The 19,208-nt window shown below is 42.3% G+C and overlaps 1 protein-coding gene across 1 annotated transcript in view; it reads right to left on the bottom strand.

Moving 5' to 3' along the window:
* ADAMTS2 (ADAM metallopeptidase with thrombospondin type 1 motif 2) overlaps positions 1–19,208 on the bottom strand; it is a 188,052-nt gene that overhangs the window by 10,680 nt on the left and 158,164 nt on the right. Inside the window, exons 11-20 of the mRNA XM_067304888.1 lie at positions 15,828–15,973; positions 14,025–14,200; positions 10,116–10,249; positions 9,147–9,270; positions 8,467–8,547; positions 6,856–7,019; positions 5,538–5,697; positions 4,699–4,831; positions 1,640–1,847; positions 223–352 (exon numbers count right to left, since the gene is read on the bottom strand). Of these exons, the coding sequence (XP_067160989.1) occupies positions 223–352; positions 1,640–1,847; positions 4,699–4,831; positions 5,538–5,697; positions 6,856–7,019; positions 8,467–8,547; positions 9,147–9,270; positions 10,116–10,249; positions 14,025–14,200; positions 15,828–15,973 (1,456 nt within the window). The remainder of the gene's footprint in view (positions 1–222; positions 353–1,639; positions 1,848–4,698; positions 4,832–5,537; positions 5,698–6,855; positions 7,020–8,466; positions 8,548–9,146; positions 9,271–10,115; positions 10,250–14,024; positions 14,201–15,827; positions 15,974–19,208) is intronic.

Below are 19,208 nucleotides of genomic sequence, written 5' to 3' on the forward strand. Positions count from 1 at the left end.
TGCTTCCCATCGCGAGTACGAAACAACCACGGGCCCAGGGAGCCCAGCGGCCGCGCAACAGCGCTACATTTTGAAAGTCTGCTTGAAACCTAGCCCAAGCTGAACTGGCAACCCAGGCAAGCTTCCTGCATGAGCATAAGTTCAGTGAAGGCTTTCAGATAAAAGCCATCAACATAATATTTTCAAAGTGAGTAATATACGCTGGAATAGTTGAGCGCTTACTGGGACACGGAGGTAGTCTGCAAATCCTTACGGTCTCTGGTTTATCTTCTTTACAAAAGCCGGCAGCATTGTCCCTGGTCCGGCACAGAACCTGGCGATCCTGCGTGCCGTTGCCGCAGCTGACAGAGCACTGGAAAGGACATGCACCAGTTACACCCCGAGGCACCCTTTGCAAACTATGGTTGAGAAATTATTTTTAAATTTGAACCCACTGCACTTAATTTGAGCTTACATATTATATTATTTGAACCACTCCAGTACATACAGTATCCAGTCAGGAGGGAGCACCAACAGTTGAAGTAGTATACAAGGATCTGTGAAACACTCCCCAAAAAAGCTTATGCTCTGACCATATAGAAACAACCGTAAATGTGAAGCATCTATTCAGTGTGCACCTGGGACTGCATTGCTTGTGATATCTGTTAAATCCAGTGAGGATGAAAATTGATTACTCTTATTTGCATGGCACAGTTCTAAAATGAAATATTGCATCCACAAATACAGCCATTGTTTTTTTAAACAGTTTCATGGAGAAATGCTGAGACGAACTGGAAAGATCCCATGTATCAAAATAATTTAATGTTGCAATATTCTACTCACATTTCCTGCCATTAGATGACTGCAAAGCATTGTACATATGAATATATGGAGCTTCCTATTGCTCTCTTAAGTACTTCAGCAAGAAAAAGTCTGTGCACAGTGTCATTATATTTCTTGCTCACACAGTGAGTTAGTCCAACAGCCAGGGATGAAAAGGTTAAAATGCCCAGCTCCTGACACAACGAGAACCACTGAATCCTGTTTTGCCCAACTAACGGTAAACAAAAAAGGTGGAAGAGAAGTTGCTCCATGACTAGGTGTCTGGTGTTTCCTTAGGAAACTAAGTGAGAAACTCCTTTGGCTTATGGTCAGCACCATATGAGACTCAGCAGTTACATCTGCTGAGGGCTTTTAGGTCAAAGATGCTCACACCTTTCATTTCCATGGGTGTTGGTGCCTAACTTTATTTGCAGTATCTGAAGATTTCTTTAATTGAAAGAAAATAAAACAGTGACAGAAGAGTTAATTGCCTTTCCCTCAGCTTATGCCAACAGCTAAAAGACTTTGAGCAGGATAAAGAGCAGGTAGAGGTCAGCTTTCCTGTAGCTGACAAACATATTTGGACAGAGCTGGCTCGTGGGATCTGGATCATCCCGCATCACTGCAGGCTGGCTTTATTGGGTGTTTCACTAGCATCACCTCTCTGTCTAACTCACTTTCTGCGGAATAAGTACTAGTGGAAACACTACACCCTCTCTTTGGGAATTAGTTTATCAAGGCAATGCATTTGAATAGACAGCACAGAACAAACTCTCCTAGATCTTCTTTCCTGCTTTATAAGACATTATTTGCTTGAAGCCTCTGGAAGGTGACTGACCTGTGACCAGGGTCCTAATCTCCACTGCGCTGGACAAAGCTCCCGGTTGCAAGGCCTCCGGCCCTCCGGACGATCGTTGTTGCAGTACTTGGTGTGAACAGACCGATTTGTGTTATCGTGTAGGGGCTGGATACATCGGACAGATCGCACCTGGTATCCTGTCTTCCCGCAAGTCTTGCTGCAAGGCTCCCATTCTCCTGTAACCCAGCTGGGTTAGTGAAAAGAGAATATTTGGTGGGTTAAGTAAATTTGTTAAGTAAAATTCTCTCTCCCCTGAATTAGATGAGCTCACACTGTCCATTGAACTGTAACTCTTAAACAGCAAGTTTAGTAGGGTGGCGATATTTGTTCTGAGCTCAGAAAAGAAGAAGAAATGAAAACAGCTAAGCCGTTCTAAGGAGACTAATTAACCGTGTCATTGAAAATCAACAGTAAGACCCAGAACTTTATACTGACTTGTTTTTCAATTAATATCTCCAAAGATTTGTTCTCCTAAGTTGTTACATACATGTACCCAAACAGCACCCTCCACTCTCGAAGGACAATGCCATGAGGTTCTTAGATGCCCTGCTAGCACATCTGACTACTATAATTAGGATTGATTTATAATTTTTTTATACCACAATCAAAACTATTTAACAGAAAACCGTATTAGATCCATTTACTAATTGAAATCCATCACCTTTTATTTAATGTTATGGCAGTTTGGGCTGTAAAGTACTTAAAAAAAAACTCATATAAGAGGAAATTTTGCTTTGTTATATAGAGGAAGCCTACATATTCTCAGACTAATTATAAATGGTCTCCTTCACTAAGTTTGCAGATGCATTAATTCTGTTTGTTGGAACTGAAAGGAATGTGTGTTGCTGCACACTTACATAACATTTAACATCACATTATTTTTGTCTTTCTGTCACTCAAAATGCATTTTTCCAAGCACAAATTTAAAAATGATTAATTCTTAACATAGAATGGTGTTGCAGATCTTTGGAAAGGAAGAGGAAGGAAGCATTAAAAACACCCAGAGCAGTGAGTGCTTTGAATACGCACAATGTGAATTTTCAGCCTTGTAGGACTAACGTTTTGGTCGAAGGACTGATTCACCATTTTAAAATATCATGTTAGTGCTGACACTAGATCCAACTTGACAGGGGCTTTTTCTTGCCATAACGGCATCTGGTAGAATATTTCTTCAACTTTAATATTACGCATGTAATCCATGGACTGGATCCCTAGACACGCAAAGCACCAGCAAACACCCAGCTACGCCGCCGGGGCTGTCTGTGCTGAGCTCAGGTGAATGAGGGTCCTCAGCATCATCAAGATTTGGTTTTGTGGGAGGCAAAGTTTCAATGAAAAACAGAAGATATGAGCTCTTAATGCGTAAATCAATTTGGACCCTGGAAAATCTTACCTATGGTTTATAATGTGACATAGATGAAAACTTCCCTGATCATCAAAACTACCTTGAGAATTACAGCTGCAAGGACAGGCAGGGACAAGAGGAAATTTATGAAGACTACTGAAAGCTTGGCTATAATCAAGTGGAGATATACAGCAGTCTATAAATATTTACAGAGTGCAGATACCTGCAAGAGGGAAGTATTGTTTAATGTAAACAGAACTCATGGGCTAAATTTAAACAAAAAAATATACAGTCTGAAGAAATACCCTGAGTTTGTAGTGATTCTCCTAAAGTACTCATAGAAATCCAGTTTCTAGATATATTCAAGAAATAGCATAGGCACAAGAAAATGCACTAAACTCCCAAGTTAAGCAAAAAGTAGAGTGGCAATTTCATACAACTCTGTCTTTGCAACCTACTGAAATTACACAGCTGCGGAGGAAGGCGAGAGCAGAGCAGCCCAAAGCCATGGGTTCTAAGGCAATCTCTGAGCCAAAGGTAGGGTTTTTTCCATTAACAGTGAAGAAGCAGCATATTAGTGTTGTTCTGGGTGTTGCAAAGCTTCAGGAAATCCCTAAAACAATTGCCTCTCCTATGAACAAGGGCAAAATGCTCAGATGACATTCGGTGGAAACAGAGACAACCAAAAAAAATCAGGAATACAAGCACAATTTAGGATCCTATTGAGTCTTTGTGGTACCTGGGTCCAATTATATTCGTAGCTGAAAGAAGAATACAGTCCTTTCCAGACAGGCTGAGATATGATTGTTAAGTCATTACTTTGGTGCCAATAAATAAATGTTAAACCCTGACCCAGGCCAAGTTTATGGGGCAGTGTTTCTTGACTTTTCTCTCTTTCAAATCTTTTTTGAAAGGGAGTTAGGAAATATTGTGTGGTATGTTCTACTTATTTGCTTTGCTTCCTGGAATCTAGACTTGGTCCCCAGAGAGAAAAGCTGAGCTCAGTCTATTCCTTTCTTGTTGCAGCAGCAACAGGGGAATAGGTGAGTCCTACATGTGACAGGGTTAATCTGCCGCCAGTCAAAAAAGCACCTGTAAAATGAATAAAAATGTCCATAACTTACTATGTATATCAAAGATGCAGGTACCATCGGCTTAGCACGCTGTACGAGGACAGCCAGAGAAATCCAACAGGCCAGATATTTTTCCCAGTGTTTACATCTCCAAAAACATGCTGTGAATTCTAGGAGGATTTGGATTTGACAGGACGTATGACACTGGTTTTCTTATGGAGCACTCCATAAATTTGTTCTTACGTGGTTAATTCACACTGTGTAAAATCGACTGGTATAAATTGAATTTATGTCTATTTTTTATTACCTCAAGATGGGCTGAACACAAATGCTTGGATCAAGACAGCACTTCTTTTCTAATCCAACTTATGTCAGAAGTAATAGGAACCAGCAGTCCCTGGAATAGTATTTCTAAAAGCAGAATGTAACTAGTAGCAACACATCCTCACGTTACTAATGATGTACAGAGGTACTTAAGAGCCCTAAATTCAGGCAGCAGCCATGCATCAAGGTGCAAAAGCAGAGATTAAGCTTAAGTCACCTTCTTTCAGCTGACAAGTGCTAGTGGGTAACGCTGATCGCAGCTGCCTGAGAGCAAAGCTGGCGGCAGTAATGCTTACATGGGCTGGGAGCACTCCTGAAGGTTGCACACTCTGCGAATGGGCTTCGGCTTTTGGATCAGCTCGCAGTAGCTCCGATGAACCATCTTGTGGTCTGCCTTCCTCCGGCAGCCGTATTTTGTGAATTGATAGCCTGAAGAAAGAAACTCCCCTTATTTTCAGGCCAGACGGGTCTTACACAGGACTCAGGTTTCAAACTGCACATGCACTGCTGAAGGTCGCAGCTGGAGCTGCGGGTGAACACCCTACACAAAGACTTGTAAACGGCACTGAACGGACGCTTATCCATGGGGATTCAGCACCCAGAGTTGCTCATCCCCTTATTTTTCACTACAGGCTATAATCAAAGCAGCAGCAACTGCTAGGATTTCGAAAATGTTCTGTGAATCTGCCCGGTCGCATTAAGGGGGCTAAAGCCTGCACGTCATTCTGGGGAACAGCGGCAAGGCGCATCAGGGTATGCAAGCGGCCCCCAAAACAGGCAGGGTTTTTTCACGCAGCAAGGTCCATATCGCAGGTTGCAAAAGATGCAGTAAGGGCCCACCCCAGGTGGGCCTTGACGGTGACACTGTTGTAGTTCAGAGGCCCTTGTCCAAATCTTGCACATTTGTACAACTTTTCAGTTTCATAAACATTAATCAGAAAAATGCCATACCAGATCTGCCCAAAGAGCCATTTGTCAGATTTTTAACACCACATGTTATTTACTTATCTTTTTTTTTTTAACTTACATAAAACCTTCCTACACTCCTGGTCTCGCTAATGTTTTGTGGTACATGATGTTCACTTTTTCAGTTTTCCCTTAATCAGTTTTAAATGCATTGCTCTTCTGTTTTTACCTCCTCCGCAAGGCTTTGAACACTGGGACCATTTTTTCAGAGCCCATTCATACGATACTGAGTCCTCTTCCAAAACATTATTGTTATCCACATTCAAGGAATCCTCGTGGATCATGTACTTGTAAGTCAAAGATATCTTGGCACCCCCATGAGGAATCACCTAGAAAGCAAAACAGACATAGGGAAAAAAAGATTTGAAAGACTGATATCAGAAGTTATGTGAGATGACTTGAAACAGCAATCATCATGGCTCAGATAAAAAAAAAAAATCCCCGGAGGGGTTTAAACCTTTTAGCTGCACTCAACACATTTTTTTTTCCCTGCTGAAACAGTATCTCTAGCCTTGTGACACAGAGTTTCTAAACTGCATATTAAGAAAGACTGTTGTTGATTTAGACTGATTTTTCTTGCCAGCATTGGACTGACTTCACAATACTAAATTTTTTCCATATCCCATCATAAAGGAAGGAAATGTTATACTAAATTGATAATGGTTAGTTCCACTAAAAGAAAAAGCAAATTCAAATGTTCAGATTAACTGAAAGAGGTGAAGAGAACGTCTTTTATTTCTGGTAAAACACAAATATTCTTATGATAATCCTGGTAATTCTATGAAACTTGTTACTTAAGATATAAACTATTCAGAAAGAGGTTTCGTGATCACACTGCAGTAAGACACATGCAAGAAAACATAACTCAGTGCCATAAATCGTAAGATATCAGTCCTTTGAAAACATCATTTTTATTCCTGCTTTGATTCTCATCTGCTGTAGATCAACAGATTAAAGCTGCTTTCAGAGGGATTCTCAATCATTCCAGCCCTACTTGTTCTTGTCTAATTTGTTGTTAGCAATGAAAAATTAACACAGTTGGAAAGATTTTTGAACTCTGTAACTGGCTGTGCCCTAACAGCATGAGCCTGGGAGCACAAGGATCTGGTATCTGACTTTGCAGGATACATTTTAAAAACATGGGAGGGAGGAGGAGTTATTAAATCTATCTGATAGGAACCATTTTGACTCCTTTTTACTAACGCTCACATCTCGGATGGGATAAGTAGGTTGCAGAGTCCTTACACAGTGACCACTTGCTAGGTCATCTGCAGAAAAAGAGCAGGAAAGTCGGTGCTCAGCCCACAACCCTGAGTTGTAACAGTCCTTGTACACAGCAAAGAATCAGGAGAAAGGAGTTAAAATACATCTTCTATTGTCCTATAACCGAAGCAGATGTCTTCTTGCAATTCACAAGAGGAATCTAAAATACATTATAGCACATTATGACTCTGTGTTCCTCGGAAGATGGAGTTCATTTGACTTACCAGAATAACTATGCCATTACGCAAAGGTCCCATGGTCTGCACGGTTTCTCTATCGTCGTCATTCCGATATTCCCACTCCACGCCCATGTCAATGAAAACTTTAGAGTCCGGCACGTAGTTGTCTTCGCTTAAAATGAGTTTTCCTGTTTCACGGTTTTTAATTGCTAGAAACGACATAAGAAATGGGAATAGGAGAGGTTCGCTTCTCATCCCAAGCTTTGCTCTGTTCCTGTCCCAGGGCAGAAGGCAGAGGGGGCCGAACCCAGCAGCGTGCCTCTTCCCTCTGCCCCCTCACCGCGTCGGAAGAGCTCTTCCAGGTGCTGCACTGACCCGCTAGCGCTTTCTGGCTTGGCTCCACAGGCATCAATCGTGTTCCCCCCCCCCCCCCCCCTTTTTCATAGCCTGTCTCGGCACAGAAATGAGGCCTGGGCGCATCGGGCGACCATGTCTCTCCATCAGCTCCCAGCTAATGACTTCCAAATCCCCTGGCCGACTCCAACGCGAGCTGAGAGGCGGCTGGAGGCCCCGCGGTGGCTTGGGGGGCTCCGGCGAGAGAGGGGCTACTGGGGCGAGCCACGTCGGGTCCCGCCGGGGAGACGGAGAGGGGCTGCAAACCGCGTTCGTTCCTCAGCTCGGGGAAACGCTGCCACAGCCCTACTGAAACCGCTGCTGCTTTGCAGAGCCGTGCCATTACACACCCGGCGCGACCCGCCGCTTCCACCGTAACTGATGTCCCATCCTGCGCTAGGAGACACTTCAGCCGCCTTTGGAGTACGACTCAGTTTTCTCCTGAGATGGAAATTTGCCCTCGACGCGAGAAGAGGCAGGGACCGGTTATTATTTTCCCCCCCCCCAGGTTTTAACCCCCTGCTCTCTCTAGGGGCTTGCTGAGCACCCCACTGCCCTCAGCACCCACTTGGAGCCCTGCGTATCGCTTACCCCACACCAAAAACGAACCTCGTCTGCACGGGAGCGCCGCTCGCTCTCCCGATCGATACGGGAAGGCTGCACTGAACGGCAACAGGGAAGCGCCCGCTGACGGGACGTCTGAACGGCTCGCGATTGGATTCGCGGGCCGTTTGCTGTGAATCCGCTCCCCGTACTAACGGCCTCGTAGACACCGCTTCTCGTTGATTAAGCGGCACGGCGAGGAGTGGGTTTCAATTACTTTCCGAGCCGCGTGACGGACTGGGCAGCCTCGCTTCAATATGATCAGCAATGGGGCAGAATCTGCAACGGCGTCAACGCTCCCACCGTCGCTTGCACGTAGCTGGGAGACGACCGAGTACGGGAAGCGCCTTGCGAGAGACGCCCGGGAGCGTAACGCAAACGGCGTTGCACCCCGCAGTGTAATTCAGCACCTCTTCCAGCAGCTTTCGCACGTGCACGTGCCAATCCAGGGATCTTCTTGCTATGACCCCGAGGAATACAGCACGGGGAAATCAAATTGCCCAGCAAGTTTCCTAATTTAACACGCTGAAAGGAGGGATGTGGCATGGGAGGATAATGGGTAAACAAATGCGCAAACACATTGCGAGGCTCCGGAGACAAAAATAAACAGCCAAAAAAATATTCCGACTGAATTTTTTTTCCTACTTGTCACATACTTACCGAGATTATGGCTGGTAGCGTCTGTCTCCTGTATAAGTAAGTGTCTTGCACCAACAGGAATTTCAAACATCTTAATGTGCCCTTTATTGCAGTATTTAAAAAGACAGTAACTGGTTAGTATGCCACAAACAGGAAGAGTCTGTCTTAGGCTTTTAAATAGATTTCATTTTCTAAAACCAGAGTATATGAAAGCAAGCTGATCCTAATCTAGCATCGTTCTCATCCATGTCTGACTTAGTTTCAGACTAAAATGGCTCATTACTAAGTGCTTCGAGTGCCACACCGCAGACCCCCATAGAGACCATGCAAGCTCGGGTCTGACCCCGAGTGACAACGAAATATTCTTGCAGCATTCCAGTGACTCGGACGGAGCAGCTCAGCGACCTCAGCCACCCAAATCAGTGCACAGTCCCCCACCAGGACCACTGCGAGCCCTCCTCTATGCGCATGCAAGCCCTGATTTCAGCAGACAAACTTGATTACTGGGCAAAAGTCTTACTTTCATATTTTCAGACTCTAGCCATGTCTTGAAGTAAAGTCCAGGGAGTTTATTAGAATTAGCAATGCTGGAAATTATTTTCATGATACTTTTGGATACTTTTCATGAAAACGAAGACATCAGAAGAGATCAAACAAAATACCCTGAATTCTCCAGGACAAAGCACACTGAATGCACTGACCTTGTTTCTTTGGAACTCTTGAAAACGTTCCTTTCACCACTTTGCAGTGGGAATTATCTCCTCCACAAACACCACATTTATCTTCCTGCTTTGTGGAACCTATGACCCTATCACACCCAACTTTCTGTGCACAAAAGAAAAAAACAGTCATTCTTACTTATCCAAGCTTCAACTCAAATGAGCCTTTACTTCAGATATTAAAACCCAGATTTCTGAGTTAGCAAAAAACCCAAGACAAAACCCCCAAATTGTAGCATTTTCCTGGAAGAGCAGCATCTAAACAGATTTTAATACTTTTATTTCCAGTTCCTTTAATAACTGTCGATTAGGTGATTGTGTTTTGATATTATGCTTCAAAGTGGTCCTCATACTGAAGGAAAGCAGCAGTGTTAAGGAAAAGCTCTTAAGCCTGAGCTTATCTTAAAGCAGATGCTTAAATTCCAGGAGAATCAGAGCATCTGTGAGAGGTTAAGAACCTTCACAAGTGCTTTGCTGAATCAGAGCCTCTAATTCTGTTGAAAGATGACCTGCGGTAGATCCCAGCTTAGAGGAGCTGTCATTGATTTTTTAAAAATAGCTTGATCAAATATGGAGAGAATGCACATCGGCCATATCTTAACACCACTTTCCTTGAAAGCTGCTGCACGTTCATATTTCATTGTATGTTCCACCCCCTCTAAACCTTATGTAGGAAAAGCTTCCACTGAAAGCTAATGGTAATAGTTCATCTTAAAATATTGCATTAAGAATTACTTGTGTAGGTAGATGCTGTTGGAATTGAGTCACATGCAATGTGAGAGCAACTGCGAACATCACGCATAATATTGTGACAATAATCCTAATGAAATCTCAGAATGCCCAGAGTGTTATTATACTTACTTAAATATTCATTCTTGGAGAGAAACACTCCAGCTACCATTTTAATTGTTTCCACAATACTAACAAGCCACCAAAATTTATGACGCTTACCAAGCAGTCTCCCCGCACGCAGATGCTGTAAGGGTCTTTGTAGGAGCAGCGAGTCCCATCATGTACCATCCTTTTCATGTACACGATATCACCCGTTTCTTTGGATTCACAATACAGGTGACACCTTTCTTTAGCTGGAAAATAAAATGACCCAAATTCTGTGTGCTCAGCTCTTACAGTTTATTTGCTGACTCTGCGAACAGCACTTTAAATGGAAACAATATCAACTCTCTCTTCTTTCTTTCAGACATCACAGAGCATAACACAGTACCCACTAAATCATCGATGATTATCCCCTTTCAAAGGTTATGTGATCATCTGGAAACCGCTGAAGCAGAAAGGACCCAAGGGTCATCATTAGGAGACAGTCCTGGCGAATAGCAGATTGTTTACTCCCTTTGGGGCCCCCACTTAATCCCACGCTGGATTATGTAATCTGGTTGAGGTTTTGGCAGCCTGAAACTCGACTGCCTCTGGGAGATGGAGGTTTCTGCATCAATTTCTCCCACACTCTACTTAAATCTGAAAAAGTAACAATAATTTTGCAAATAAAAGCAGCTGTTCTACATTGTAAGTGAAACTGGCTTTGAAAAAGTCTTCAGAGACAACTGGCCCACATCATTTCCTCCTAAATAAGAAAGTAATTCTCCCTCACTGTTGTACTTGTATTTATGATGGCTTAAATCAATAAAAAAGATGAGATGTCAAAGAGACTCAGAAAAAAACTATTTTTTACTGCTAACACACGTACAAACAGCCAGACAAATGTACCTCTTTCTCCTAACCTGTTCCAAGGAGCAAAGAACAAATAACAAAGCTGAAGGGACTAATTACTTGATGCACAAAATTATATTCCACCACTGTATTCTGCTTTACCCACATCTCTTGCTTTCTCCAGTCCCATAATTAGATTCACTATGCTTTCTTGTCAGTGAACAGCAGATGGCCTTTCTGTTAGATAGAACAAATAAAGATCCTGCTATTTTAACATGATTAAAATTTCGGGCATTTTTCCCACCATTTGAAAAAAAAAGATCTTTCCATTTTAGCAGGTTAATTAAAATAAATCTTCACAGGCCCTTTGCATTCTTCATTCCATACAGTTCCATGGCTTCTGCCCTCTTTTAATAAACTCCTCGTTATTGCTGCTGATGTCTTCATGGCCACTGGGTATTGGTACATCAGAGACCTTTGTTCCTGCTGCTGAACAATGCAGATATGTCATGCTAAAAATGTAGTGTCTGGACCATTAAAGCAGGTACCTTACTTTTCTTGTGCAGATTCTTAATAGAGAAATATTAAGATCACAATAATCTCAGACTTGTATCTGCAATCTCAGATATGTATATACTAAAAACATTAGATTATGCACAAGACCCCTCTGTACAAGGGCTTTATTTTAGAGAGACAGTTCCCTTCTCATTGCTCCCCGAGAACAGTAAACTTGCAATTTCCATTAAACTGGATCCTGTTAACTGCAAAGAATGATTTTCTTTCTATTCCCTGGGGCCTGGCACAGCAGGGGGGCAGGGAGCATGGAAGTGAGCAATCTGCCTGTCCCTTCCCCGCTCCCTTGTCCACTTCCTCCTCCTTTTTCGGAGGACGGCAGCCAACAGCCAACGTCACCCTCCACGCTGCCGTGGCAGACACGCGGCACAGGGCTGAGAGCCCAGCAGAAGCTGCGAGAGCACACGCCAGGCTGCACCTCGGGTCCGCGGCACCTCTCCGGGCACGGGATGAAACGCTCCCTTCCCCATTCCCAGCACAGGCACAATGTCAGAGGCGCACCAAAGACTGACAAAGATGTGCGCAGCTGAGCTGCATGTCAACTATATGGATTTATGTCACTTTTGAGTCAGTACTGTATTATCCGCACAAAGTAAGTCATTGATGTGCCTTATCTTTACAAAAGGCATCTTTAAATATATTATACTTTTAGTATAAACCTCCCTCTGGCCCTGTCATCACACAAAAGCTGCTCCTTTTAATAATGCCACATAGGTAAATGTAACTCGCACAAGGGTGGCTGTGGTTTATACCATAGTTACATGGAAAACCAGCAGTGTCCAGTGATCAGACATCAGTGAGTTGATATGTGACCCAAAAGCCATTGAAGCTGATAGAAAAATATCTGATTCGTTTCAGCGGTCTTTGCAGCAGACTATTTCCAAATGCTAAACCAGAAGCAAAGGCCTGTGGGTCACAGTGTTCTTCCCCTCTCCTTGGGCCAGGAAAGCTATTTCATGAAATGAAGCCATGAAGCTGCTCCTCTGAAAGTCTCAGATTGCACAAGACACAATGAAAAGAATAAGGCAACCCTGAGAACTGTGTAGGAAAAAATTCAGACAAATTAATTATAAGGAATTTGCCATTGACTTCTGGCAGAGTGTCCTCTCACTGGAATGCAACACGATTCACCCAAAGTGAACTTTCGCCTCCCCGAGAACTGAGCCTGGCCGAGGACAGCTCAGTACCCAGGTACCTGCTACCTGCCCTTTTCCATGCCAATACTGTCCTGGAGGACCCATCGCTCAAATTAAGCGGTTAGATTTAACAATGATGAGCAGTCCCACTGCTTGTCATCCAAGATCATTGCCATCTGTCCTTTTGTTTGTCAAAAGCTCTCCTCGGCACTTTTGCAACACAACATGGCAATGGCAATGGCAGTAGTCTTCATGTCCCAAATCCATTAGCTGCACTTTTGTTGACAGTTAAAGCAGAGAAGTTAAGAATAAAATAAGCATTTTTGTTCTAAGCATTCTGTTCTAATTTGCTTTCTGCTAAGATGTCCAGAACATCAGAATGACCGTGCTGGTTGAGACCCAACACCCGTCCAACCCAATATCCTGTCTGTAACAGGATGTGCCCGACAGTGCTTGCAGAAGGATGTAAAACAGAACAAACACTGTGCTACTTTCCCTACTATATTCTCTAAATTTCTCGTAAAATGCAACTCAAGGACTTCCTAAGTCATGGTTATATATTGGTGTTTAATAGCTCTGAATGGATTATAGACCTTTCAAGAATTTCTCTAAATCACTTTTTAAGCTTCTGGCATCTAAAATATCCTGTGGCAATGAATTCCAGTTTAATTATATGCTATGTCGAAAAGTACTTCCTTTTATTTGTTTTAAATCTGCCACCTGAAAATGTTATTTAATGTTCCCAAGCTTGTGTTATGAAAACCAGTGAATAAATTGTTCCCTATTCAGTTTCATGCTACTCTCATTTCTGTAACTCTCTTTTTAATCTAAATCATTACTTTTCCAAGCTGAAAAGTCCTAGTCTATCTATACCCTCCTGCTTATCCTTGTCTGGTTGGGCCTTTTTATTATTATTATTACTCTGAATAATTTTGTATTCAGAGCAAATTTTGTCACCTCCCTGTTTGCTCCCTTTCCCAGATCACTGCTAAACATGCTCAAAGGCACTCATCCCAGCCTGGCAACTCGCAGGACGCAGACATCTCCCAACAACTCAGTTTAAGAGCATTTATTGGGGAACAGAGTACAAAGCTTTTTGAGAATCCAAGTATATTAGATGAATTGGATCATTCATATGTAGATACTCGCTGATCCCTTCAAAGAACTCTAATAGTTGTGAAGCATGATTTTCCTAAAAATAATTTGATCCTGTCTTGTATAATTTTTACACATGTATCTACTGATTTTATTTTTCATAACATTTTCTATTAGTCTCCCAGTACGACAGTGGGACATACTGGTCTGCAGTTCTCTAGCCCCCTCCTTATGCACATTTGCTCTTTGGTGCCTGCTGATAAAGGAAACTTGGCTTATGGTGCCCATGGCCATATGATACATTATTAGTACCCAGCTCCAGGCCCCAGAGCTCCCAGGCTGGAACTAACCTCACCAAAACATACTTAAGACAGGAAGAGGGACTACTCACCATCAACGTGTTCATAGGGCAGCCAGTGGTGTTTTGTGTTCTGATATTCAAAGTAAGGATCCCACTGTCTGCACTGCTCCTCTCTGAAATCCTCCAAGTCCTTAGGACAATCCTGAGTGTTGCAGAGCTGAAACTCATAGCTTGGCCCCACACATGTGCGGCCCCCGTTGGCTGGGCTGGAGAGAGGAAAGAAAGTGATAGTTAGTTATGCCATTCGTGTATGAATCAAGCATTTATTACATCTTTTCAGGCACAATTCAAATCCCAGTCAGGCACTAGACGAAGCCAGTCATGTATTTCTGGTACTTCCTTCCCATATTTTATCAGGACTTGATCTAGTCTAATGACTGCTCTGATATTTGTTTTCTGTTGAAACAGATAGTCTGGGAGGCATTTTGGAAAGGTTTCTCTCAGTCTTTACTATACATCATTACAGCTGGGGTAAAATATGAGATCGTTTTAAAAACCTGCTGTTACCGTCTAGCTCTCATGGAGCAATTTCTGCAAGTAGGACCTCAAAGCACTCGATACAGGCGAGAAAAGCCATTTTCTTGGTGCAGACCAGGAAAGGAAAGCACAAGCAGATGAAGGGACTCATTCACATTCACCCCTTAAGCCAGTAGCAAATCCAGAAATAGAGCACAGATTAGTGCTCCCTCCTCCAGACACAAGTGCCTTCCAAGCTGGCACTATGTTATCTGGCAACACAGAGCTCAAGAGTCATATCTGGGTTTGCACCTTCTTCCAGAAAACACAGAAAACATTTTAAATAGTACATTGGGCCTTTCTTATGTGAATTTTTTCTTATGTGAGATTTTACAAATAAAACAGAGTCCACAATTATAAAGGTCACTTTCATGTTGCCAATGTAATAAATGCTGAAATTAGAATGGGTACATTTTTTCTTGACAGAACAGCTTTCCATCAGAAAATGCAGCCTCGCTAAAACAGTATTTTTTATCAACTATAAGATGATTTTCAACACTAAAGTCAAGTTCAATCACTTTATCAGCACAAAGTGAGAAAGTCAATGTTAAAAATTCTGTCTGTCTGGCAAAAGCATTTAATTCTGACTATGGTTTCAGTTCCTGCTGTTATGATCTTGACATTTTATGACATAGCAATAAGATACGAAAACAATAATTACATATTTAATAATCATTTGTACATACCAATCTATATTAAATATATTATTGTTCCAGCATTACTGAAATTAAATCACTCTACATTATCTAGATGAACCATTTATATATTATCAAAGCAAAACAATTCAATATTATTAAAAGTGGGAAAGGTTTTGATCTCTGGAGCTTTGTTTCAACTTGGAATGAAAACAGTTTGAAAATATCAGTGCATCCAGTCTTCAAAGACACTCTAGTTGAAACATCCAAAAAGGCAGTTAAATGAAAATCAGAAAAATGTATATGAAAATTTTTAAAAAATTACAGCAAATCATTGCCATTATTTCATACTCACCTAGTACCATAGATACATATACAAGACCCTAAGACTTCTCTTATGCTTTATGCAATAATGTAATAGCACTTTCAAGATCCTTGCAATGGCACTATCAGCCTAATGGATGGATAAACTGAGAAAAAAAGATGATTCACGACTTGCTAAGGTCCAAAAGTAGAAACTTTGATGGCTTATACTACAGGCCAGATTTCACAAGCACCACCTAGGTCCTTTAGCAGCCTTTATTGCACTAGTACTTATTGCACTGCTAACCAGTAAGTTAGCAACGATTCACGCAATTCATTCACTCCACATTAGACAAGCACGGGGTTTATGCAAACTCACTGCGGATTGTCGCACTGCCGCGTCCTGTACTTCACCCCTGTGCCACAGGTGCGAGAACAAGAGCCAAACTTACTCCACGCTCCCCAGTGTCCGTCCTGTTTCAAGATATCTGGTGTTAACCAGATGCAGTGACCTTTGAAGCAATGCTAGAAGAGAAAATTGGACAGATGACAAAATGATTAGATGGTTAAATTATACCGTATGAGAAGCTGCGGTACAATACATTTTAATTGTAGGCACAATTTCTGGATTTTTTTCACCTCTCCAGAAAAAAGCAGTGGGACAAACTGTCATGAACTGTCAGACTGTGCCCATCATCTCAAACTCAGTCAGACTGAGTATAATTACAAATTAAGTATGCACATATAGGCTTGCTGGATTTAACCCTCCCAAGTTCGTTACACTGGAAGTGGCAGAAGCCCAAATCTTGGAGGCTAAAGGTAAATTCCCCCGCTGCCATTGCATGCAGCCACTTGATGGGGCAATGGTGGTGTCCCTGCTGCAGCCCAGTCCTTCCCAGTTCTTCCTACAGCTCTGCAAACACATTGCTGCAATAACCGTGGTCAGCAAACCAGCATGAAATTAAAGCCATCTTGCATTTTAGACGTTATCGATACTAAATAAAGAACTCTTGCAATATTCCTGGAGATCTCACAGCAAAACTGACCAAAATACCATGAAACATTCACGAGAGAACAAGCTGGGACAGTCCCACCTCTGAGCAGCTAATCACAACCTGTTAAGCTTTCCCTTTTCTTTTACCTGATTTCTAATATAGCAGTACAGACATTCTACAGAGGTTGAAATATGCAGCTTGCTAACTTCCCTATACCCATAAAGTATCTACACATTTCTTTCAAGAGCCTTTGTAGCTTCAATAGTGATACCCTCTCCACCATCTCCTTTCGTTAAAGGAACCTGCTAATGCCGTTCAACCAATTTCTTCAGTCTCTAATAAGGGAAATTTTTTAGCTGAAGTCAAGAATTCTTCCTCTCAAGGATCACAGACTCTGGCCCTTTCTGGTATTATTTCTACTTCCATAAAAGTCTACTGATGAAGTGTGGGTGCTGGAAAATATTTCTAGCACAACAACTGACTTTGCATTAGACTGTCGCAGTCTGCCTGCGTTAACGGTTACTGTCGGGACAAGAGCTCTGGCTCACGCGCACAGATGGCCACAACAACAAGTGCAATCAGTCACTTACTTCCCTTAACATTCAAGTCAACAATAACATTTTACACAGCTTAACAAGCCCTGGAATTCAAGAATTTGGCAGACAGCACGAGCTGAGCATATGGCTAAATACATGCTGCCAGCAAAAACAAAATCAGAAGATATGTTACAGGAGAGCTTTCTTAAGCATAGAGTAGTTAGCGATCAGGAAGACAAATTTAAAAGTGATGGATAATCATTAATAATGCTGAACTTAGAATCATTAGTAAAACGATGACAAGACACAGCTTACTGATTTCTTAATTTGCTTAATGACTGACTCATTCATTGCAATTTATTTTGTTACTGATTTGGTTGGACAAGGAGAGGGAAACAGAATAGAAATTAGGTTTCAGCTATTTGTTCTCTCTCATGACTTCAAATATTCAAAGTCAAAACCCATGAAGTAGATGAGTTACCACGAAGCCAATTCTAACAATCTTGCTCCAGAGCTGTATAGGCAGATTCTTCTTAGCTGTTTGACAGAACAAGAGATAATTCAGCAAAGCATGGAAGAAATGCAAAATGCTAATACGTCCTTCTTTGCCTTCTTCAATGTTAAGTTCAGTGCTGCACCCTTCAGGGACTATTTACTTACAGCTCTGTAGCGTTTTGTTTGAACAGTTTGTGAGTCGTTGGGGACTGGGTGGCAATGGGACCCTGAGAGAGATGCAGGGGAAGCTGGAGGAACATCAGCTTGTCGATACAAATTTCAGCTGTGCTCGTGAGAAGATGAGATGTGACAGTCCTTGATCTGTGCTTGTTTAAACATCCTTTTTCTAGGGTTCTGCATCCCTCATGTATAAGTCGCCCATGAACCACTGAGCCGGTTTTAAGAGCCACGTAGTGTGTGTTCATAAGGAAATGTCCAGTGCTTGGCTTCAGCAGAGGAGAGGAGGAGACGTGATGTTGTGTTTTCCAATCTCTTTTCCCTTTTTTTAGCCAGGAGCAGGGGGATGTGGGTTTGCAACAACCACTAATAAACCATCTATGTGACACCGTGACTGGTCCCCGAAGTGGAAAGCAAACATGGAAAAGTGTTATTGACTTTGCTGCGTAAAGGAAAGCACAGCATTGATTTTTACTGGAGAAGCCGGTCATGTGCTGATTGTCGGGAAGCTGAGGTAGAGCTACTAAGAGACAAGGGCTTGTGTGAAGTGAGTCATCAGCAGCTCTGCCTTTTTGTTTGGGAATGAAAAGAGAGGAGCCTACATAAAAGGAAATGATCCAGAATTGAATCTTACTCTGTGCAGACCTATGGAAATGGAGAGAATGTGAGGACAGAAAACCAGAGATGGAGTGATCTCCAGTGTAATAAAGGAAGCTAGAGCCTTCCCTTTCTGTTGCTACTACATTAACTACATAATGAGGTGGAAAAGAGCCAATTCCAACCATTATTCCCATCATAAACAGAGGTTTTCATTTAAAATACAAAAATATTACAGCTTTTTTTTTTGTAATAAAAAAAAAAAAAACGGGATAAATGCAAATTGCTTTCTTAGTGGAAGAGAAGATGACTTCTTGCAGTCTCGCCTATTCTTTTGGCAAACCGGACACTCCAAAACAAGTGCAATTTCCAGGAGAGGAAGCTTAAGCCTCTTGCAGTAAAACATTCCACTGCTGTTTTCAGCAGTTCTTTGAAACAACGGCTGCAGACGCCAAAACAAGAGCCAGTGTGTTCCTATGGGCTTAAATCATCTGTGAGTTAATTTTTCAAGAAAAGACTTGCAGATCTTCCTTCGGCATCTCTACTTTTTATATCAGGCAGCAACTGTCAGCCCTTTGGTGCGTCTCCTTGATTGCTTGCCCAGTTACCTGCCAGGCAGCCCCTCCTAGCGTGTTATGGCTGGTAGATCCTACCAGGAGAAGGTTCTTTATTTATTTATATTTCCCATCAGATGCAGGCCAGCCTGCTCTGCTCCATCTGTTCAAGAATAATTAGTTGCAAGGGACAAACTGAGAGCCGTAACAGTAAAATGCACCCTGCAAGCCAGTAAAAGTTTCTTGAGTGGAGAATCAAGTATTCTCCCTGTTTCTGTGGTGACTAACACAGCATACACTTATCCATCTGTCTCCTGTCTCCGAGAGAAGCTGAGGTCAGCTTTCTCAGCGGGAAATTATCTGGATTGCTTTGAGCACACATTAGTGTACCTTTTTTCTTGGTCCA

The sequence above is a fragment of the Apteryx mantelli genome, chromosome 14, assembly GCF_036417845.1.
Source record: "Apteryx mantelli isolate bAptMan1 chromosome 14, bAptMan1.hap1, whole genome shotgun sequence".
In the NCBI taxonomy this organism is placed as follows: domain Eukaryota; kingdom Metazoa; phylum Chordata; class Aves; order Apterygiformes; family Apterygidae; genus Apteryx; species Apteryx mantelli.